At 35.5% G+C, this 21,592-nt stretch overlaps 2 protein-coding genes across 2 annotated transcripts; both read left to right on the forward strand.

Annotated features, from left to right (window-relative positions):
- The first annotated feature begins 1,670 nt into the window (after positions 1–1,670).
- Positions 1,671–6,892, forward strand: LOC113279191 (amino acid transporter AVT1J-like). The gene is made up of 5 exons (XM_026527894.1): positions 1,671–2,174; positions 2,265–2,748; positions 5,199–5,305; positions 6,375–6,659; positions 6,746–6,892. The coding sequence occupies exons 1-5, from the start codon at positions 1,686–1,688 to the stop codon at positions 6,890–6,892; spliced, it is 1,512 nt and encodes a 503-aa protein (XP_026383679.1). The 5' UTR covers positions 1,671–1,685.
- Positions 6,893–18,179: 11,287 nt separating this feature from the next.
- On the forward strand, positions 18,180–19,661 carry LOC113277542 (amino acid transporter AVT1J-like). The gene is made up of 2 exons (XM_026526611.1): positions 18,180–18,477; positions 18,638–19,661. Exons 1-2 carry the CDS (start codon positions 18,261–18,263, stop codon positions 19,357–19,359), a joined length of 939 nt encoding a protein of 312 aa, XP_026382396.1. The 5' UTR covers positions 18,180–18,260; the 3' UTR covers positions 19,360–19,661.
- Positions 19,662–21,592: the final 1,931 nt, after the last annotated feature.

Raw genomic sequence — 21,592 nt, forward strand, 5'->3', positions numbered from 1 at the left:
CTTGTTTAATCCGCAGTCATCGCCTTCTAGTACTGCTCTAATCTCTTTTATTTACCTACCTAAATCAAAGATGTAGTACTGATCTTCAGTCACTTGATCAGCGAAATCATATTGAAAATGGGTTTGGTATATATTAAACAACAACTCTAAACTGTTGTTCTCTCTCGACATAATCAAAATCAATATCCTAAACATTGATTATTTGATTAATTCATTCCCAAAATCACAATATTTTGGTGATCTAATATTTATCTGAAAATATTTTCCATATTTTCTATAGTCCACCCAATATATCTCTCATGTTTAGTCAAATATCCTAAACATTGATTATTTAAGTCTGATTATGATGTAAATCAAATCCATTTTCCCTCTCTGGTCACTGAATCTTTTGTGTCCATGAGATATAATCAGATCTGATTTTTTATGTCCTTGATCAAATCTTTTTTTTTTAATCAAAATCTGTTTTGCATCTCATCCAAACCGTTTTTATTCCAATAATTGTTTATCATTCTTGTTGGTATAATCTCTCGTCTTTTCCACTACAATCACAAGTAGTTTCTCATGGTTGATCCCATAATCACAGCAAACCTTATTCAAAAGGAATGAGGTCTCTTACGTATGTTAGGGTAAGATGAAAACAAAACTTTGGGATTTGTTTACTTATTCAGTCAAACCCATTTACAATTGTCTTACCCTTCTCTGGTGCTTATTAGGCAAGTCCAGATGTTTGGTCGATTTGGCATTAATAGCCGTTTATTTTCTAAAATATTTCCCACATCACGGGAGATTTGACTCATTCCAAAATTTTCTTATCATGAAATATTTAATTTCAATCTGTCCTACCTTCTCGTATATTTCGTAAGGCTTTTCATGAACTCCTGTGGAAGAAGATATTTAAGAAAAAAAAAATAAAATCAAATTGCAGGCTTTAAGAAAGCCCAAGGTTCGTGAATGAAGATCATAGCAAGGTCCGTGAATGAAGATCATATGCCATGGTCGAAGTACATTATACAAAGTTTGGTTACAAGGTTTCTTTTCAAGTTGCACACTTCAGTTCCCTCCGTGTCCAACTTGAGGGGGGTGTTGGAATATATGGCAAGTTAGGATACTGGAGTCAAGGTATGTGCACATAAGAAGACCAAGTGGGTAACAAAAGAAGACCAAGTCGGTAACAAATCTAGCATGTAAATCTCTAGATAAGCTTCACCTAGTCAACACAATAAGTTTGTTCTAGGTTTACTCATTCTTGTTTATCCTATTACTCATATAAATAGGAATTACAATGTAAATGTAAGGAATCTCAGAGAAATCATCTGAAGATCAATAATATTTCACCCTACGGGGTTTGTCAGTGGACGTAGGCCATTAATGCCGAACCACTTTAATACTTGTCTCCTCCATTTGATTTTGGTATGTAGGTTAATTTCTTTATGATTAATTTATGTTTATCATTGATTTAATCTTAATAATGTTTTTGTATTCATCTTAGATTTGATCTACATGTCAAAATCTAAGAGATTATGTGAAATACTATAATTAAGTAGCCTTTATGTAATGTAGTGCTTTCAGGAGTAGGGATAATATCGGTGCCATATGCGCTAGCATCAGGAGGATGGTTAACTTTGATACTTCTTTTCATTGTTGCGGCTGCAACATTCTACACAGGGTTACTAATACGAAGGTGTATGGATGTAAGTCCAAAGATAAGAACATATCCAGATATTGGCGAGTATGCTTTTGGGAAAAAAGGAAAAATGATGGTGTCTAGTTTCATGTACTTAGAATTGTATGTGGTTGCAACCGGATTTTTGATACTAGAAGGTGATAACTTAAGTAATCTGTTTCCAGACATGAGTTTCACAATAGCTGGTGTTACCATGTGCGGCCAACAGGGATTCGTTATACTCGTAGCTCTTGTAATTTTCCCATCAATGTTGTTGACTGACCTGAGCAAAGTTTCTTACGTATCTGCAACTGGGATTTTAGCTTCTGTTCTCATCATTCTTTCTGTCTTTTGGGTTGGTGCTGAAGATACTGGTTTTCGTGCAAAGGGCAGATTTTTTCATTTGAATGGAGTTCCCACTGGTGTTAGCTTATACACCTTCTGCTACTGTGCTCATCCCGTTTTCCCAACATTATATACTTCAATGAAAGATAAAAGACAATTCTCAAAGGTGTGGCATAAAGATATACTGTTTTTACGGTAGAACCGGCAAAGAAGTCTTTGTAAGTACTAACTTTTACCTGGTTTATGTTCGTTGCAGGTTTTGCTACTTTGCTTTGTTCTATGTACGATTAGCTACGCTGCAATGGCTGTTTTGGGTTATCTAATGTTTGGTGAAAATATAAAATCTCAGGTCACACTGAACCTACCAACTGACAAACTCAGTTCTAAAGTAGCAATCTACACAACTTTGGTGACTCCCATTGCAAAATATGCATTAATAGCAACACCAATTGTAAATGCCATTGAAAGCTCTTCGGGGATTAACCACAACAACAGGAGTATTAGTATTCTAATAAGAACCCTTTTTTTAGTTAACTCTGTTATGGTCGCTCTAGCTATTCCATTTTTCGGGTATCTAATGTCTCTTGTTGGAGCATTTCTAAGTGCCACAGCTTCTATTATTATTCCTTGTTTGTGTTACTTGAAGATCATGGGAACATATCGAAGATGGGGATACGAACTGGTGACTGTCATTGGGATTATTTTGATGGGTATTTCAGTTGTAGTTATAGGTACTTACAATCTCTTGAACAGATTGCAAGTGACTTCAATGTGAGCTTTTGATTTCTCTTTCTTTTCAAAATCAAAAGATACTATAGATTGACGAGGTTCCGTAAGTGATTTCTGCTGCTAACCAATGAAGAGCTCTCCATTGAGAAACAACCCACACACTGTCCTTTTGTGACATTGGCAGTGTTTCTTGAGAGGTCTGTAAAATAGTGATGAGAAGGAATTTCTTGTACTCAAAATAGAATGATGTGGGCAGGAATGGTTTCAAACCATATTCTCACTGGACTGCAGATTTCTTTCTGTATGTGTGCCTAACCAGTGGAGTAGGATAGTCAGAAATGGGAGATTGCATTTTTTGGGTGTTACTAAATTTTGATCAAGCCTTGTAGATTGAGTTAAAAGAAAGATTTGGTATGTAACTATCCATTTTCATCCTGTTTTATCTACTTATCCTTGCAGACATACTAGTGTTGCAGATATCTTGAAAGTCATAATAGATGATCTCATGCAAATAAGTATTATAAATGAACTACAAGTCGAAGACTTGAATGTGTAATCTATTCCAGAAACAAGCTCATCGCTTATAGAAAATTTTCGTGGCAAGTGACCATGGTAAAATTGCTAATGTGTCCTATGGTGCAGAAACTGTGCAGTCTTTCATCTTTGACATCTTTTTGTACTGTACCTGTCATGCATTTCCGTGCTACATACACCTAGTCTTTACAAACAGAATCCTAGTTGTCTGGATGAGATAAAAGAAAACCAAGAAATCTGTATTAAGATTACAAGCAAATAAGAACACCTGTACTGTTCTTGAGCACCATGGAAATGAAAACACAATGAAGAATCCCAGGCTTACAATTTCCAAATATGTTACTAGTTTAGTTGGGATTGAAAATGTACGGAAAATAACACACAGAGGAAACGAAAAGTAATGACACAACTGATGTATGCAGTGCAGGTTAAGCTATTATGCAGTGCAGGATATGCCAGTTCTATTTTTCAACAGCTTTATTAGTCTCACGTGTTCTTGTCTGGTAGTTTAGTTATCCGCATGTGTGTGATGTACGTGTGTTTCATTAGTTCGTTGTTAGCAACCTCTTCTGTATTTAGGGCAATTCCTATGGCAATGAACAAAAATCTTTTTTTGTCGAACCACGTGGATAAACAAACTGTGTTTTCCACTAGAGCAAAATAAACAGATTTGGTTTTCCAGGGTCCCACTAACATTTCTTTTTAATATAAACTATTTTGTATGATAAAGATAAAATATAAAATAATATATTTGGTGAGATAAAATAGGATAAAGTGAGATAAAAAAAGATAAAGGGAATAAAAAAGTAGTAAAGTAATTGTTGGGAATCTGAAATTGTATTGGACGAGAGAGGAATACTCGCCAGCGTTTTTTCTTCCAACGCCCGCGATTTTCCTTCCAACGTCGGTCTTCCACACTCGCTCGACCTATCATCACGCGCGCGCTTGATCATCCAACTCAATGAACAAATGTACAAATTTGTTGGTTTGAACATCCATTTTTCATGTTTGTTGAGTCCATAGCGGAAGCAAAATGAACAAACACCAAGTTTGTTCATTCCATAGGAAATGCTCTTACGAATTAGTAAGTCTCGATTAATAGCAAGCCCAGTCTATAAATACGTGTTTCTTGGTCACATTTATATTAATACTGGACTTAAGTTCTAATTTTTCATAGTTTCTTGAGAATTATGGAGTAATTTTATAGTGTTGTCCTTTTTACTGTTTTAATTTTAACATCAAAATATATATATTTATTCTCATAATCTACAACATAGTTATTATTCTCATAATCTGCAACATAGTTATTATATTATGTCACAAAATACTTCAAATTGAAAATAAAATCTCTTTATTTTGTAATTATATAAAAATGATGTACACAATTATTTTGAAATAAAAACTTGAACTTAATATGCTCTGATATAGTAATAACTTGTTAATTTATCGATAAATTAATACCTCACTAAATCAATACTTCACTAAATCGGTAGAAGTTAGTAGTCCCCTAGAGTTAGTAATCCTCGTTTAAATGGGCCCCTAAAAACTAATTAGGGGCCTCCCCATTTTATTTGCACTCCAAATTTTTCAGGGGCTTATTAAACCGACTGTGAAAATATTTTTTTACCCTTGACTAAACCTAAATCTTAATCAGTTAACCCTTAATCAAAAATCCTAATTAGGCCCCCAATTCATTTTTATTCTAATCCTAAAACAAAGAAATCAGTTCTCTTTCCTTTCATCTTCTTCTCATTCCCTTTCTCTTCTCCACCACCATTGATGACGACCCTGTGAAGAAAAAAAAATTCTTCAGCCGATTCATCGCGTAATCGTCGATGCGAAAACTTTAATCGACGATTAACTTCTTCTACAAACATGGCTCGTACAAAACAGACCGCTAGATTATCGATTATGCATCCTAATAACCCTAATGTTGTTGAAGTAATAAAAAGAATGGAAAGAAAGGTTTATGTGAGGAAAACCAAAAAAATCAAATCAATCGAAACCAGAGGAAGAAATGGCTCCAATCAGAAGGTACGAGAACTTAAACCCACCTTCTATTCATTTTTTTCTTGTGTTTTGATTGTGACATTGAGTTTGGCAAATGAAAATTTGCAGTTCAGTGAATGGGTCGTTAGTGTCGTATTGATGTACCCTAACGATTTTTCATTTGCATGTGGAATAATGAAAAATCGTTAGTGTATTATGTTGAATATGACGACCCTAATTCTGCCACTTCAATATTTTTTGCCCTAGAATAGAGTCGTTACTCTGTAATAGTAGCGCCTGGCGATCCTTATTTGATGACCCTATTTAAAAAATGATAATGTCGTCATCTTAGGTCCCATAGAGTCGTCATTTAGCTATATGCCCAAGTATCGTCATTCCATTTATGTAGGATCGTCATTGCATTTTTGACGACTCATTTTTAAACAATAACGACTCTATAAGATAAATAACAACCTCTATGTCCAAATAATTAGAAGGGTTGTCATCTAGAATTGGTAGAGTCATCATTATATGTTATAGAATCGTCATTAGCTAACTTAGAGTCGTCATTTTGTCTTGAAGTGTCGTTTTCTTTAAAGATTATCACCTTGATGACCCTTTAACAGATACCATAAAAATGATATCTTATTGGTTTATTTTTGTGTTTGGACTATTGTAGCAAGACCAAAGTGAAGTTTCCCATGATAGGTCCTCCTTCAATACCTCCCCGCCACGAAAGATATTTAATTTCCGGTCCATTACGTGGAAAAAGACGAGTGAGGTACCCTTTTTTTTTATCCGCGAACTAAGAGACAAAGATAATGAGTCGTCGGATTCGTTAGATTCATCCTCTCATGTTGTGTCTGCTACTGGAAGCGATGAAGAAGAAGTTGCGGAACATGAAGAAATTCCTTTAGGAGGTGAATATGATGTTGATGATGATGATGATGATGGTAACGGTGGTTCTGGTCGAGGTGATGGTGGTGGTGATGATGAGGAGGATTTGGAGATTGAGGAGGAGGAGGATGAAGGTAATGATGATGAGGAGGAGGATGAAAGTAATGATGATAATGAGGAGGAGGATGTAAATGGTGGTGGTAGTGGTGATGATAAGGATGATGATGATGATGGTAATGATGCTGGTGATAAGGAGGATGAAGAGGATGAAGGTAATAATGGTGGTGATGATGATGAGGAGGAAGAGGATGAACATCCGAAGCCGGCACAGAGGATACATAAGGATGGAAAGGAAATTACACCCAGCGCGAGACACATTCCCCCCATTCATTTTCAACTGGAACGTCTTCGCAGTGGTAAAGCCAGAGGAGAACCTAAAGATGGCTGCAAAGTTCTATTTGGATATCCCGGATCGTGGGCTCATACCATCTATGAGACAATCGTAACAATCCCAACTTTGTTTGTTATTTGATTAGTTGATGTTAGCTTTCTATTTTTTTCTTATGTTTACTTGTTTCTTTTTTGTAGGATCATAAGGATGTCGCACGTCTATTCAGGCACGAACCTTGTTTTAAGAAAATGGAACTATGGCCGCTAGAAGGTGCAAGAGTTAGAGAGTATATTGAAAAATTCTGGTTTGTATACTGCCGTTCTGAACTCTATGATTGCGTATGACAAGGTCGCAATATCTAGTTTCTGTGAGAGGTATTACGGTGAAAGCTCAGGCCGACGCTCTTCCCAACGAATCTCAGATGGATAGAGTAAGGTTTTCAATCAATAGGCCATTCATCAAAAATTATTTTGTTAGAGCATCGCTCGGTTGAACCCACCAAGCGTTGGTATGTCAAGTTTGGTTGTCATATTTTAGTGAACCAAAACTCATTTAAAGAGTCGCTTGATTATATACTAGTCAACATCGTATAGGTTAGCTTCAAAGTATTAGGATGTGAGACATTACAAGTATTGCGAAGACTTGAAGAAGTGAAGAAGTAAGGAGCTACAACGACAACATCATCCTTCCACTTGAGATTAGTGATATTTGACTTGAACTGTTTCATTCCCTATCATATATTTCAAGTCGTGCATATTGAAAACATAACTGTAAAGCATGAATGATTACACTCTAGTTAGACGTAGTATTAAGGAATACAATACGAAGTATAACGCTTATCTTTTGAACTTCGTATATAAGACATCGGCATAATCATTTGAATACTATTGTGATTATGTAATGGTATGAGGTGAAGATTTCATCCTAGGAAATAATGTTTTACATTAGTTTAAAGGAAGTAAATTCATGAACTTGTTTCGTGTATCGAAAGGGAAATCACTAGACTTATTGGTATTGTTATCTATTGCATATCTTTTGAACTACCAATATGTGTGATTAGTATAACTGCTCATGACTTGGTTATGTTTTTGGTAAAACTATTCGCAAGGCCTGACTTTTATTAATGAAACCGATCTTAAGTAATTACCTGATATGGTATGATCGATTTAGTATTATTGGTATGACCAACTCTAGGCAAAGGGGAACCGATCCTATGAAGAGGTGCAGCCGATTGCAAAAGGGGAATCGATCCTTGTAAGAGGTGCAACACGTTTTTAGTAGATTGGGGAACCGATCCTATGAACATGTGCAACAAGTTTTTAGTGAAAGGGGAACTGATCCTATGGACATGTGCAACAAATACAAGCAGTTACCATAAGTATGTGGGGAACCGATCCTAGTACGTAGTCAACCGAATTTTTGGAAATCTAGTGTGACTTTGCACAGTACTCACATGGAGGTAGAATCGAAACTTGTTTTGGTAGAACCGTGAAACCCATGATTTGTGATTGAGTGTTCTTAATCAATCACATATTTCATGAAAGTCAGATGAACCAATTCTAAACTCGTTTGGAAGTGTGGCAAATCGGTTTCAAGATTGTAAGTATGAAAGAGGACTTACAAAGTATTGATGTCGACAAAATTTGAACATGTGCAATAACGCTTATCTTTTATTGTTCAAAGATATTCCTTAATAGCTAAAGAAAAAAATCTCGGATCGAAAAAATAAGTTGAGAATCTTTTAATTAAGGTTTTTAATTTTATTTTTGAAAAATGAAAATTGGTAATGTGCATTTACTAATTAGAGATTTTCTAAGAGATTTTCGGTCAATGTTTGGACAAAGCATTTCCAGTAATTATGAAAACCGAGTCTGGAATATATTGCATATCTTGAGAATATTTTCGGTTTTGGAAATTCCTTGGTGTCCAAACTTCCTTGGTCTATAAATACCAAAGTTTGCATTTCTAGCAAACTAATCCTCAGAGCCAGCAAAACTAGCTAGTTGTGTTGTTACTGGTGGAATCGCCTATTCGGATAGGAAAGCAACCTAATTAGGCGAAATCTCTTACAACCGCTCAATTTAAAGACTTCTTTGGGATTGAGAAGCTTTATTAGTACCGTTGGTGGGAAACTAGATAATTGCGGTTTATTATTAGTTTTAGATTGATTTGATTGACTAACGGTTGTTAAACTTTGATTGCACCTAGTTTGTTTATGCTTGAGCATCTTCTCGTCTGATATAAGATTCACTCAAACTAGATCGAAGTTTTGACGGGGATCTTTAGACTGTTTGTAGTTCTAAATAGGTCTTGTGATAATCCATTGTTAACAGACTCCGTTCTGTGCGTGATTGATTACAAGAGATTCAAGTTGATTGTGTGCAGGTGTTTATTAAAGATTTAAGAAGATTTGAAGATTTCTGATTTGGGTTCATAATCTTTGGTGTGCACAATACTTGTTTCGGTTAAAGAGGATCCGAATATAATCAGTTTATCCTTGTGGTAGATTGGATTGATTAGTTGAGTAGATCGGCATCAATACGTTTCTTTGTGATTCAAGGTATTGATTGCAAAATCTAGACGATTACTTCGGTGATTGTTAGTAGATAGATCTAAGGACCTGACAAAGGAGTTTATTGGGATAATCAGAAGAGCCTTTTGTCGAACTCACATCACTTGGTTGAAAATAGTTGCTACCAAACAGATTTGTTGTTCCTTTATTGTTTGGAATACGAACCAAAGGAATTGTTCCAAGTACGTGACTTATTTACAAGTTGGAGGCGTGGGAATACAGACGGAACTAGGTGAACTATAGGTTTAGTTGCTTGGTCTCAACTATACGAAGTTGATTTGATTTTGTATAGCTGCTGAGAGTATTCAATTCTGGACAAGGTACCGGGGTTTTTCAGCATTTGCGGTTTCCTCGTTAACAAAATCTTGGTGTGTTTTTTACTTTTCTATTTCCGCAATTATAATTGTTTTTATTATAATTAGAAGTAAAATACACAAATGTTAATTCCTATTTACTTGATAGTAATCCTATTGTGTTTGGTTAATTCCTAACCTCTTATCAAGTAAACATACTTCATTGTTGTATTGTCTCGATCCCATATCTATAGATGATCACACGAAGTGTGAACCGATTAGTTGTATTGTCTCGACTCAGTCCATAGAAAATCACTTTCTGAGAAAGGATTTATAGGTCGAAAAGTTTTAGATTGAGGTATATTTGGGTACCCTCGTCTTTTCAATTGGTATCATAGCATGCAAATACGAAAAGATCTAACAATCTGTATTTGGTGCGATCCAACCTATAAGAAATTGAATCTATGTATGATTCAGTTAACGTTATGCAAGAGTATGAATACTCAAAAGTTGAAGATGTTACTACTTCGTTGACTCATGATCCAGGGGTTGCGAAAACATCTATGTCTATCTCTGATGAAAGAGAAGATGCTGATAAAGAGTTGATAAAACTCCTAAAGACTAAAAAATCTTTGTCTTCTAAAGTGCTGATAATGAAGACAAAATCAAATCTTCTTAAAAAGAAGATAAGAGATAAAGACATTCAACTGAATAGTCTGGCCAAAGAGAATATGGATCTAATTGTCAAACTAAAAGCTCTTGGTAAATCTCTTACTTTAGATAAAGAGACACGTCCTATGACTCTGACTAATGATGTTGTTGTGATTTCTTCTGATAATGAGGAAACTAAAAGTCCTTGCTCGACTTTTACAGATTGTCATAAAACCAGTTTAGTCACGTCTGAAAAAGATCAAGATGATGGTAGTTTGAAAGAAGTTTCTTGTCTTAAAAAACTGAAAGATCATTCCTCAGTAGAAAGACAGATTATACCACTACCAGATAAGATCAACTCAAAAGAATCAGAGGAAAGAGTTGATAGTCACTTCTGGAAAAAGGTTCCTCCTCACCCATATCGAAACAATTTTTTTGTTGAAGAACAACTCCAAAAGAAAGGGAAAGAGAGAATCTCTGCCAAAAGAAGCAATCAGGAATTTCCGATAATTGTTTCAGATTATCACTCTAATGTGGATCATAAGGAAGTCCTTAGAATGAGAAAATCATATGAAAATCTCATTGAAAGAATTAAGAGAGATTTATCTATATATGAGAATTCTCACATCAGTACAGTTTCTCCACATGATCATATCTCTAGAGTTAGAAAAGATCATCATCTTGGGAGAAAATATTTTGGGCAGAAATTCCCTAAGAGAAACATGAACTATGTTTCTGATACTCACTGTAAGCTAGAAAAAGCTTACTCCGATGCAACTTAGTTGCATCAAAATTGTGCACTCTCATCCTTTTTCGTGCTCTTATTCATGGATGGGAAAGGCACAATAAAACTGGAACACATTTGTTTGTGTAGTTGTTTATCAGAAAAGTTGTGACACTTTATGGATAGCTGCGAATCCATGGTTGTCTGAAAAATGTTCATGATTAACATGATCTTCCAAAAATAGGTTTTATTTAGAATTTTCGAATTTTAATAAACCTTCCAGCTTGAGAAGTACGAACAAAGTAAACGAAATATATTCTTTAGTATTTTCGGATTCTCCTGCTATCTTTCAGTCAGAAAGTTGTCTCTTATTAAAGGGAAACTATCTCTTGCCTGTATTCTGATACCTGATCAATCCTTTTATATATAACCGAGCATGCCTCCAATAACTCGCAGTATCTCAAAGGATAATAAGGATGAAGCTCAAAAGGTTAAAGATTGTCAAGGAATCAATACAGAGAGGAAGAAGAAAAACATATCAAATATCATGTCTGATTATGATTCTGATAGTTCAGTTGGATCACAAGATGAGTCATGTCTGTTGGTTTACAACCTACAAGATCCAACCAAAACCAAGTGGATTCGTTCTGATAGTATGATTGACTATATCCAAGGTTTTGAGGAACTAAGAACCAATCTCATAATAACGGTTCGAAATCAAGTTTGGCTCAAAGATAAGATTGAGGAAACATAAGATGATATTGCTGATATGAAGGTTCAAGTTGAAAATTTTGAGAAACAAGAAGTGGTTGCAGATAAGTCTCTTGAGACATGCTTCAAAAGTTTGAACACTGAAGAAACCTCAGTGAACAACAAGAACACCACTAGAGATTACGTTATATGCTGTAATACTTAATCCAGGAAAATAGACATCATTTTTTGATTTCTTTCAATGGTTTTATTAGGTCTATTATGAATAAAACTATCTTATTATGAATAAAATTATTTGATTTATAATTTTTCTTTTGATAGTTTATGTTTACATAGCCTATGCTTGAATGTTTTATCTTATTGCTATGTATGTGTATGGGATGTTTGATTTCGGTTTTCTAACCTTGATATTCGATCTCATATGTTATGAACCCTTATGGTTTGGGTGACTTTTTGGTTTAGCAGGATTAAGTTCTAGCCCATGTTGGTAGGCTTTATCAAAGGATCGTGAGGGGTTCTGATTGAAAAAATATGTGAAAAAGTCACAATATGTTGAATCGTTTGGTTTAGCATAAAAGCTTATGTGTTTCGTGGTTTCAACTTTTGCTTGCAATAGTTAAAACCGGTTTTCAACCTTTCTCTGGTAAAGGTTGATTGTTGTTATTCTTTTTTTTTTTTGCATAAGGATGACAACATAATGATATTTCAATATCAATTCTCCTTGGAAGAAGATGCAAACATATTGGAGAAGATGATGCGAAATTCGAGATAACGACTTTGTTAGTTAATCGTTTTCCTGTTTAAGAAAAGCCTGAGTGTATTGCGTATATTTATTGCTTTTGCTTAACAAAATTTCGGTACAATTGATGTTTTATTCCATTATTTGTGTATGGATGTGTGTGTGATTCAATTGTTTCCGGTTAAGAAAAATTATTGTTATCTTGCTTTATTGTTTGCTATCAATCGTTATGGCTTACAAAATTTCGGTGCAATTGCGGTGCTTTAATGTCTATGTTGTTTCAATTGCTTCCGGTTGAGGTGAATAATTATGCAAGTTGATTTATTTGGTTTGTATGAATTTTTTATGGCTTAAAGAAAGAAAAGGTTTACGGGATGAATTGTTTAGTCCAATTCGATTCCGGATAAGAGAAACTAAGTTAATTCTGATCTTAGTTAGACTTATCAAAGTGGAGGTTTTGGTTATTCAAGTCTAACCGAATTCCTTAACAAGGAATGCTAGTTAACAAATCTAGTACTTGTCTTGTTTAAAAGTTAAAGGTCTAAGTTATATGGTTAATTAGAACCTGATGAGAAAAATAGAGTTATATTTATTTTGGTCTTATCGAACAAGCGATTATATTTGAACAATCGGTTTAGCAAAGGAACTAAGGTGCGTAGTCAATTTTTGGTTTGTTAAAATATTAGGGAAAATTGCTTCGGGCAATTGTTTCCTTGATAACATATCAAAACAAAAGTACTTTGTAGTTTCGATTTTGATATTGGTTATCAAAAAGTGTGTGGAACCCTCATGCTTAACTCTTATAGGTTTGTAAGTCTATTTTGAGATTTGTAAGATCCTTTGGGTTTGTCCTTTATTTGCTCGTACCTTTGTTATTTTGTGACAAAAAGGGGAGAAATATATGGAGTAAACAAGTGATACTGGTATTATTTATATTGATTGGTATCACTAAGGGAAAGGACATTGGTGCTTAAACGTTTATCTAACAAAAGAGTAAAAGCATAGACTAAGGGGGAATATCATATGATACTTGTAGATATATGAACTAAAAAGGAATAACAAAGACGTGCGGATTGATAAAATCTACCTATCTTACCTTTAAGGGGAGTATTAGCTTTGTTATTATAATGTCAACAACCGCATTTATGGATTGAATGTATACAGGTTATTGTGTTGTTGAACTTTGGAATCAAGCGTATGTGTAATAAATTCTTGTAATTTGATTATCCATATGATGTAAGAGTTTTGTCACTAAAATTGACAAAGGGGGAGATTGTTAGAGCATAGCTCGGTTGAACCCACCAAGCGTTGGTATGTCAAGTTTGGTTGTCATATTTTAGTGAACCAAAACTCATTTAAAGAGTCGCTTGATTATATACTAGAGTCAACTTCGTATAGGTTAGCTCGAAAGTATTAGGATATGAGACATTACAAGTATTGCGAAGACTTGAAGAAGTGAAGAAGTAAGGAGATACAACGACAACATCATCCTTCCACTTGAGGTTAGTGATTTTTGACTTGAACTGTTTCATTCCCTAACGTATCTTTCAATTCGTGCATATTGAAAACATAACTGCGAAGCATGAACGGTTACACTCTAGTTAGACGTAGTATTAAGGAATGCAATACGAAGTATAACGCTTATCTTTTGAACTTCGTATATAAGACATCGACATAATCGTTTGAATGCTATTGTGAATATGTATGGGTATGAGGTGAAGATTTCATCCTAGGAAACAATGTTTTACATTAGTTTAAAGGAAGTAAATTCATGAACTTGTTTCCTGAATCGAAAGGGAAATCACTAGGCTTATTGGTATTGTTATTCATTGCATATCTTTTGGACTACCAATATGTGTGATTAGTATAACCGCTCATGACTTGTTTATGTTCTTGGTAAAACTATTCACAAGGCCTGACTTTTATTAACGAAACCGATCTTAAGTAATCACCTGAGATGGTATGATCGATTTAGTGTTATTGGTATGACCAACTCTAGGCAAAGGGGAACCGATCCTATGAAGAGGATCAACCGATCACAAAAGGGGAATCGATCCTTGTAAGAGGTGAAACACATTTTTAGTAGATGGGGGAACCGATCCTATGAACATGTGCAACAAGTTTTTAGTGAAAGGGGAACCGATCCTATGGACATGTGCAACAAATACAAGCAGTTACCATAAGTATGTGGGGAACCGATCCAAGTACGTAGTCAACCGAATTTTTGGAAAGCTAGTGTGACTATGCACATTACTCACATGGAGGTAGAACCGAAACTTGTTTTGGTAGAACCGTGAAACCCATGATTTGTAATTGAGTGTTCTTAATCAATCACATAGTTCTTGAAAGTTATATGAACCAATTCTAAGCTTGTTTGGAAGTGTGGCAAATTGTTTTCAAGATTGTAAGTATGAAATAGGACTTATAAAGTAAAGATGTCTACATACTTTGAACATGTGCAGAAACGCTTATCTTTTATTGTTTAAAGATATTTCTTAATAGCTAAAAGAAAAAATTCCGTATCGAAAAAATAAGTTTAGAATCTTTTAATTAAGGTTTTTAATTTTATTTTTGGAAAATGAAAATTGGTAATGTGCATTTACTAACTGAAGATTTTCTAAGAGATTTTCGGTCAATGTTTGGACAAAAAATTTCCAGGAATTATGGAAACAGAAACTGTTATATATTGCATATCTTGAGAATATTTTCGGTTTTGGAAATTCCTTGGTGTCCAAACTTCCTTGGTCTATAAATACCAAAGTTTGTATTTCTAGCAAACCAATCCTCAGAGCCAGCAAAACTACCTAGTTGTGTTGTAACTGGTGGAGCCGCCTATTCGGAGAGGAAAGTAACCTAATTAGGCGAAATCACTTACGGCCGCTCAGTTTAAAGACTTCTTTGGGATTGAGAAACTCTATTAGTACCGTTGGTGGGAAACTAGATAATTGCGGTTTATTATTAGTTTTAGATTGATTTGATTGACTAACGGTTGTTGAACTTTGATTGCACCTAGTTTGTTTATGCTTGAGCATCTTCTCGTCTGATATAAGATTCACTCAAACTAGATCGAAGTTTTGACGAGGATCTTTAGACTGTTTGTACTTCTAAATAGGTCTTGTGATTATCCATTGTTAACAGACTCCGTTATGTGCGTGATTGATCACAAGAGATTCAAGTTGATTGTGTGCAAGTGTTTATTGAAGATCTAAGAAGATTTGAAGACAAAGAAGACTTTGAAGATTTCTGATTTGGGTTCATAATCTTTGGTGTGCACAATACTTGTTTCCATTAAAGAGGATCCAACTATAATCAGTTTATCCTTGTGGTAGATTGGATTGATTAGTTGAGCAGATCGACATCAATACGTTTCTTTGTTATTCTAGGTATTAATTGCAAAATCTAGACGATTACTTCGGTAATTGTTAGTAAATAGATTCTAAGGACCTGACAAAGGAGTTTATTGGGATAAACAGAAGAGCCTTTTGTCGAACTCATATCACTTGGTTGAAAATAGTTGCTACCAAACAGATTTGTTGTTTCTTTACTATTTGGAATACGAACCAAAGGAATTGTTCCAAGTACGTGACTTATTTACAAGTTGGAGGCGTGGGAATACATGCGAAACTAGGTGAACTATAAGTTTAGTTGATTGGTCTCAACTATACGAAGTTGGTTTGATTTTGTATAGCGTATTAATCCTGAGAGTATTCAATTCTGGACAAGGTCCCGGGGTTTTTCTGCATTTGCGGTTTCCTCGTTAACAAAATCTTGATGTGTTTTTTACTTTTCTATTTCCGCAATTATAATTTTTTTTATTATAATTAGAAGTAAAATACACAAACATTAATTCCTATTTACTTGATAGTAATCCTATTGTGTTTGGTTAAGTCCAAACCTCTTATCAAGTAAACATACTTCGTGTTGTATTGTCTCGATCCTGTATCCATAGACGATCACACGAAGTGTGAACCGATTAGTTGTATTGTCTCGACAGAGTCCATAGACAATCACTTTCGGAGAAAGAACTTATAGGTGGAAAAGTTTTAGATTGAGGTATATTTGGGTACCCTCATCTTTTCATATTTCTTTGGTTATTTTTATTCAACAACGGTAATTTATAAAAAAATTGTTTTTCCAGTACTCTTTGGGTCGCAGCCAATACGAATTTAAGTACGAAAAGAAGTTTTTGCACGAAGGCTGCTATCGTCTCTTGGGGGAAAGTACCTGGCAATTCTCCGTTTAGGTGTTCAAGCGCAATGTAGTGAACTATGTAATGTCTTTTCTTTCTATTTTATTTCATAGTACATATATGGTTTTTTCGGATTCAATAAATGAGAACAAATATTTATTCAGTAAATATTCCCACAAAGGGTCGTCATGGTTTGTAAATACACTGAGTGACGACGCTAAAGATCATTTGAAATTTTTGGTATGAGTTGTCACTTTTGGAGAAAGACATTTAACGACTCTAAATGTTACTTAACACAGAGACTTTTTTGATAGTAGAGTCGTCAGCCAATAAACATAATACATGACGACTCTTTTGATCTGCAAGAGTCGTCACTTCCATTATATGTCCGGTAACGACCCACTTAGCAGTTAATGTGAATTTTAAATTCACCCAGTGTGGTTGAGTCGACCAACGATTAAAAATTCAAAAAAATGATTGTTGGGTCGTTCAATTCAATAAATAGAGACCCATATCTCACTCCTTCTTCACCCAAACCATAATTCTCAACCTTCACATTCATTCACATTTATTTATCATCCAAGAGGAAAACAAAGAGAAATTACCATGACTACTCCCTACACTTTCGAAGAGAATGACACCATTGTGAGATCTTGGTTGACACTCAAAGACCACTTTGAAGATCTAGGAAAATACATTGATCAAACATCCGATGCTTGGTGGAACCGTGTATTCATCGTTTTTGTGGCGTTAGACGGAAATTGTAACTCAAGGTCTTTGAAACTCGTCAAGGAACGGTTCGAGGAGATATTCGTAGAATGTGAAGCTTTCAAAAGAGAATTGAAAGCCGTAAGGGAAGCCTTACCCAATATGTTGGGTGCTATAAGAGTAAGCATTTAAACAAGAGGTAAAACTGATCCCAAGTTTTGAATGATACTAACTGAGTATATTATTTTCGTTTTGCATTTTTCAGTTGAGGAAGGCGTATGCCCGATATGAGGTGCTTCGTGGGAAAGAGTTTGAGTTCGACGAATGCTACTGTATCTTGGAAGGCACTATCTATAATTACAACCTATATGGTCAAGTGTATAAGTGCACCATTATCTATTGTATTTCATTTCCTTCGATGTAACTCTATGAAAGACGTATGCCTTTTACGATTCAATGAAATGATTATATGAAAAATCATAAAAATCAACACTATCGGTCGTTAATGTATAAAAATATCGAAAGCGACGACTCTAACTAAAATTCTTAATGGTTTGTCCAAGTTTTACTGCATTTTACATTCAGTTATATGTTTTTTTTTTCTTTATAGGCGTACTTGATGTATGCAAACTTTATGTGCTTTGCTTTATAGGCGTACTTGATGTTGATGTATGCAAACAAGTAGTGGTATAAATGACCACAAGTTGTAGATTTGTACGGGTGATAGATTTCAGAAACAAACTCATCAATATAAGACTTGTGAGATTGACGTGCATGTTTCAACAAATGAACGTGTAAAATTGGTCGACCTTTTCTTAACTGATAGGAGTACTTTTTAGCACATGTTCATCAACTTTAAGTTAGCTCTTAAGTTATATCAATCCTTTTTAGCAAGAGTAGATCGGGACATCTGGGACGTTTTCAAATTGGTAATCTTATCCGGCATCACTACAAAATGTCACAGCTACTATTTTTATCATAAAACAATCAGCATATTATCTTGAAGTTTCAATTCATTATTAATAGTATACGGCTACGCAAGGCAAACGAGCCAATATAAATTTGAGGCATTTGGCCACTAAATGGTTCTGAATAGAAGGATACGTTTGTATTTATCCAACAAAAATGAATGAGAATAGTGCTATGATTTCATCATCACTTACCACTCCGCTAGTAATCAACATCGACAGTTATCGTCACCGGAGCCATGAGGAGCAAATAATTACCATTAACACAAAGCAGACGGACGAAGAATCGGTGGTATTGGATAATACCTCTAAGGAAACTATAGGAACGTCTACCTTCTTCAAGACTTGTTTTAATGGCATTAATGCTTTATCTGGTGAGTTTCGTTTTTTTTCTTTTTGAAATTTTCATTTCCGTGATTTGATTTGCTTAGCTTCGGTTTGTTTTTGATCGTTGCAAAATATGAAATATTTGGAAGTATCAAATTCGATCTGTTATGAAGTTAACAGTAGTTATATGTAATGTGTTGCTTTCAGGAGTAGGGATACTATCGGTACCATATGCACTAGCATCTAGAGGATGGTTAACTTTGATACTTCTTTTCATCATTGCGGCTGCAACATACTACACAGGGTTACTAATGCGAAGATGTATGGATGTAAGTTCAAAGATAAGAACATATCCAGATATTGGCGAGCATGCTTTTGGGAAGAAAGGGAAAATGATAGTATCTAGTTTCATGTACTTAGAATTGTATGTGGTTGCAACCGGATTTTTGATACTAGAAGGTGACAACTTAAGCAACCTGTTTCCAGACATGAGTTTCACATTAGCTGGCGTTACCGTATGCGGCCAACAGGGATTCGTTATACTCGTAGCTCTTGTAATTTTCCCATCAATGTTGTTGACTGACCTGAGCAAAGTTTCTTACATATCTGCAACTGGGATTTTAGCTTCTGTTCTCATCATTCTTTCTGTCTTTTGGGTTGGTGTCGAAGATACTGGTTTTCGTGCACAGGGAAGGTTCTTTCATTTGAATGGGGTTCCTACTGGTGTTAGCTTATACACCTTCTGCTACTGCGCTCATCCCGTTTTCCACCACCACCACCACCACCACGCCACCACCATCACCACCGGCACCACCACCAGGTCCACCACCAGCACCACCACCGCGGCCACCATCACCACCACCGCGGCCACCATCACCACCGCTGCCACCACCAATACCACCGCACCACCACCACCACCTGAACCCTAAATCCTGAACCCCAAACTCTGAACCCTAAGTCCTGAACCCTAAACCTGAATTTTAAACACTGAACCCTAAATTATGAACAATGTACCCCGAAGGGCAATTTCGAATACTTAACTCTCTCTAACGGAGAATCTAACGGATTGGGGCATTTTGATCTATTCCCTAACGTCCGGGGAATTTTCACAAAGTTGGGATCGATTTTGAGGCTTTTTACCATTTATCCCTAGAAAATTTTCGTGGCAAGTGACCACGGTAAAATTGCTAATGTGTCCTATGGTGCAGAAACTGTGCAGTCTTTCATCTTTGACATCTTTTTATACTGTACCTGTCATGCATTTCCGTGCTACATACACCTGTCTTTACAAACAGAATCTTAGTTGTCTGGATGAGATAAAAGCAAACCAAGAAATCTGTATTAAGATTACAAGCAAATAAGAACACCTGTACTGTTCTTGCGCGCCATGGAAATGAAAACACAATGAAGAATCCCAGGCTTACAATTTCCAAATATGTTGCTAGTTTAGTTGGGATTGAAAAAGTAAGAAAAATGACACGAAGAGGAAATGAAAAGTAATGATACAACTGATGTATGCAGTGCAGGTTAAGCTATTATGCAGTGCAGGATAAGTCAGTTCTATTTCCAACAACTTTATTAGTCTCACGTGTTCTTTCTGGTAGTCCGTTGTTAGTGCAAGTATAATAGAGGTTTAACCTTTTCTATACAGAGAATCATCTCTGCTCTATCATTGAACATGCTCTGAGTCCTGCAAAGTCCTGCATAAGTGCATAGTTAACCAGTGGGAGTTAGAGGCACGTAAATCTTACCTAGTTGGTTATTTTCGTCACTTACTCTCGCTGTTCTTCGTCATGTTCACCTCCTTGCTACCTCTAAGGAAGTTTGGTTTTCTCTTGAAGATCAATATGCTTCTAAGTCTGATGCTCAGATCCATCATCTTCATTGTGAATTAAGTACTTCAAAGAAAGGTTCTCTAACTATGCGAGCATATATAGATCGTGCTCGTGATAATGTTGATAGTCTTGCCGCTGCTGATACTATCGTAACTGATAAAGAATTTCGACACTGTCTTCTTGCTAGTTTAGACAGTTCATATGATGCCATTGTTACTTGTCTTACTACTACTATGAGTTCTCTGGACAAACAAGACTTCCTTACGTATCTTCTTACCTTTGAAATTCGTATCGAACAACAAGCGAAACCTCTCGACTCCTAGCCTGTAGCTAATATGGTCGCACCTACATCGTCTCACCCACCTACATCATATTCTTCCTCTCAACCTCGCAATGGTAACAGTAGACCATAGTCTCAACGTGGTACTAGCCGTCCAAATATAGTATGTCAGTTATTGGTCGTAAAAATTTTGAAGCTTCTGAATATTGGAACCGCTACGATCGAAATTTTCATCCGCCTCGTCGCCAACCGCCTTCGACTACTCCTCGTACTTATGTTGCTCAAGCACCGAGTTCGTTTTCCTCTTCTAATTGGGTTCCTGATAGTGGCGCTACAGATCATCTTATTAATGATCTCTCTCCTCCAATTTCACTCTGAATACACGAGCACTAATCAAGTCAAAATGCGTAATGGTTCCTCTATTCCAATTTATAATGTTGGCTCCTTTATCTTACATCTTCGTAATATTCCTTTTTCTCCTCAAATTTCTCAAAATCTCTTATCTGTTTTTCCCCCGTACCACTGATAATAATGTTTTATTTGAATTTCATCCTAATTTTTATCTTGTGAATGATCGACGTACGGGGAAGGTTCTTCTTCGCAGCTGTATGGAGTTGGTCTTTATCAACTTGATGTTTCGTATATATCTCCTGAAGTTTGCATAGGTGAAAGTGCTAGTTTACATGACTGTCGTACTCTAGATTGGAGCATCCCATGATGCATATAGTTCGCAAAGTTATTTCAAATTCTCCCTTCCGGTTTCAATTCAAACTAGTATCAGGCTTTGTTTCTTATGTCATGAAAATAGGAATTATAAGTTACCTTTCCCTTCTGGTAAAACTACTTATTCAGGTCCATTAGATTTAATTGTCTCTGATGTTTGGGGACCTACTCGTATTTTATCTAATGAAGGCTACATATATTATATCATATTTATTGATGCGTTTAGCCGTTTTACTTGGATATTTCCTATGTCTCAATAATATGATGTTTTTTCCTATATTCTTTTTGTTCCAAAAGCATGTCGAAAATCTTTTTAATCATAAG

The sequence above is a fragment of the Papaver somniferum genome, chromosome 5 (assembly GCF_003573695.1).
Source record: "Papaver somniferum cultivar HN1 chromosome 5, ASM357369v1, whole genome shotgun sequence".
In the NCBI taxonomy this organism is placed as follows: Eukaryota; Viridiplantae; Streptophyta; class Magnoliopsida; order Ranunculales; family Papaveraceae; genus Papaver; species Papaver somniferum.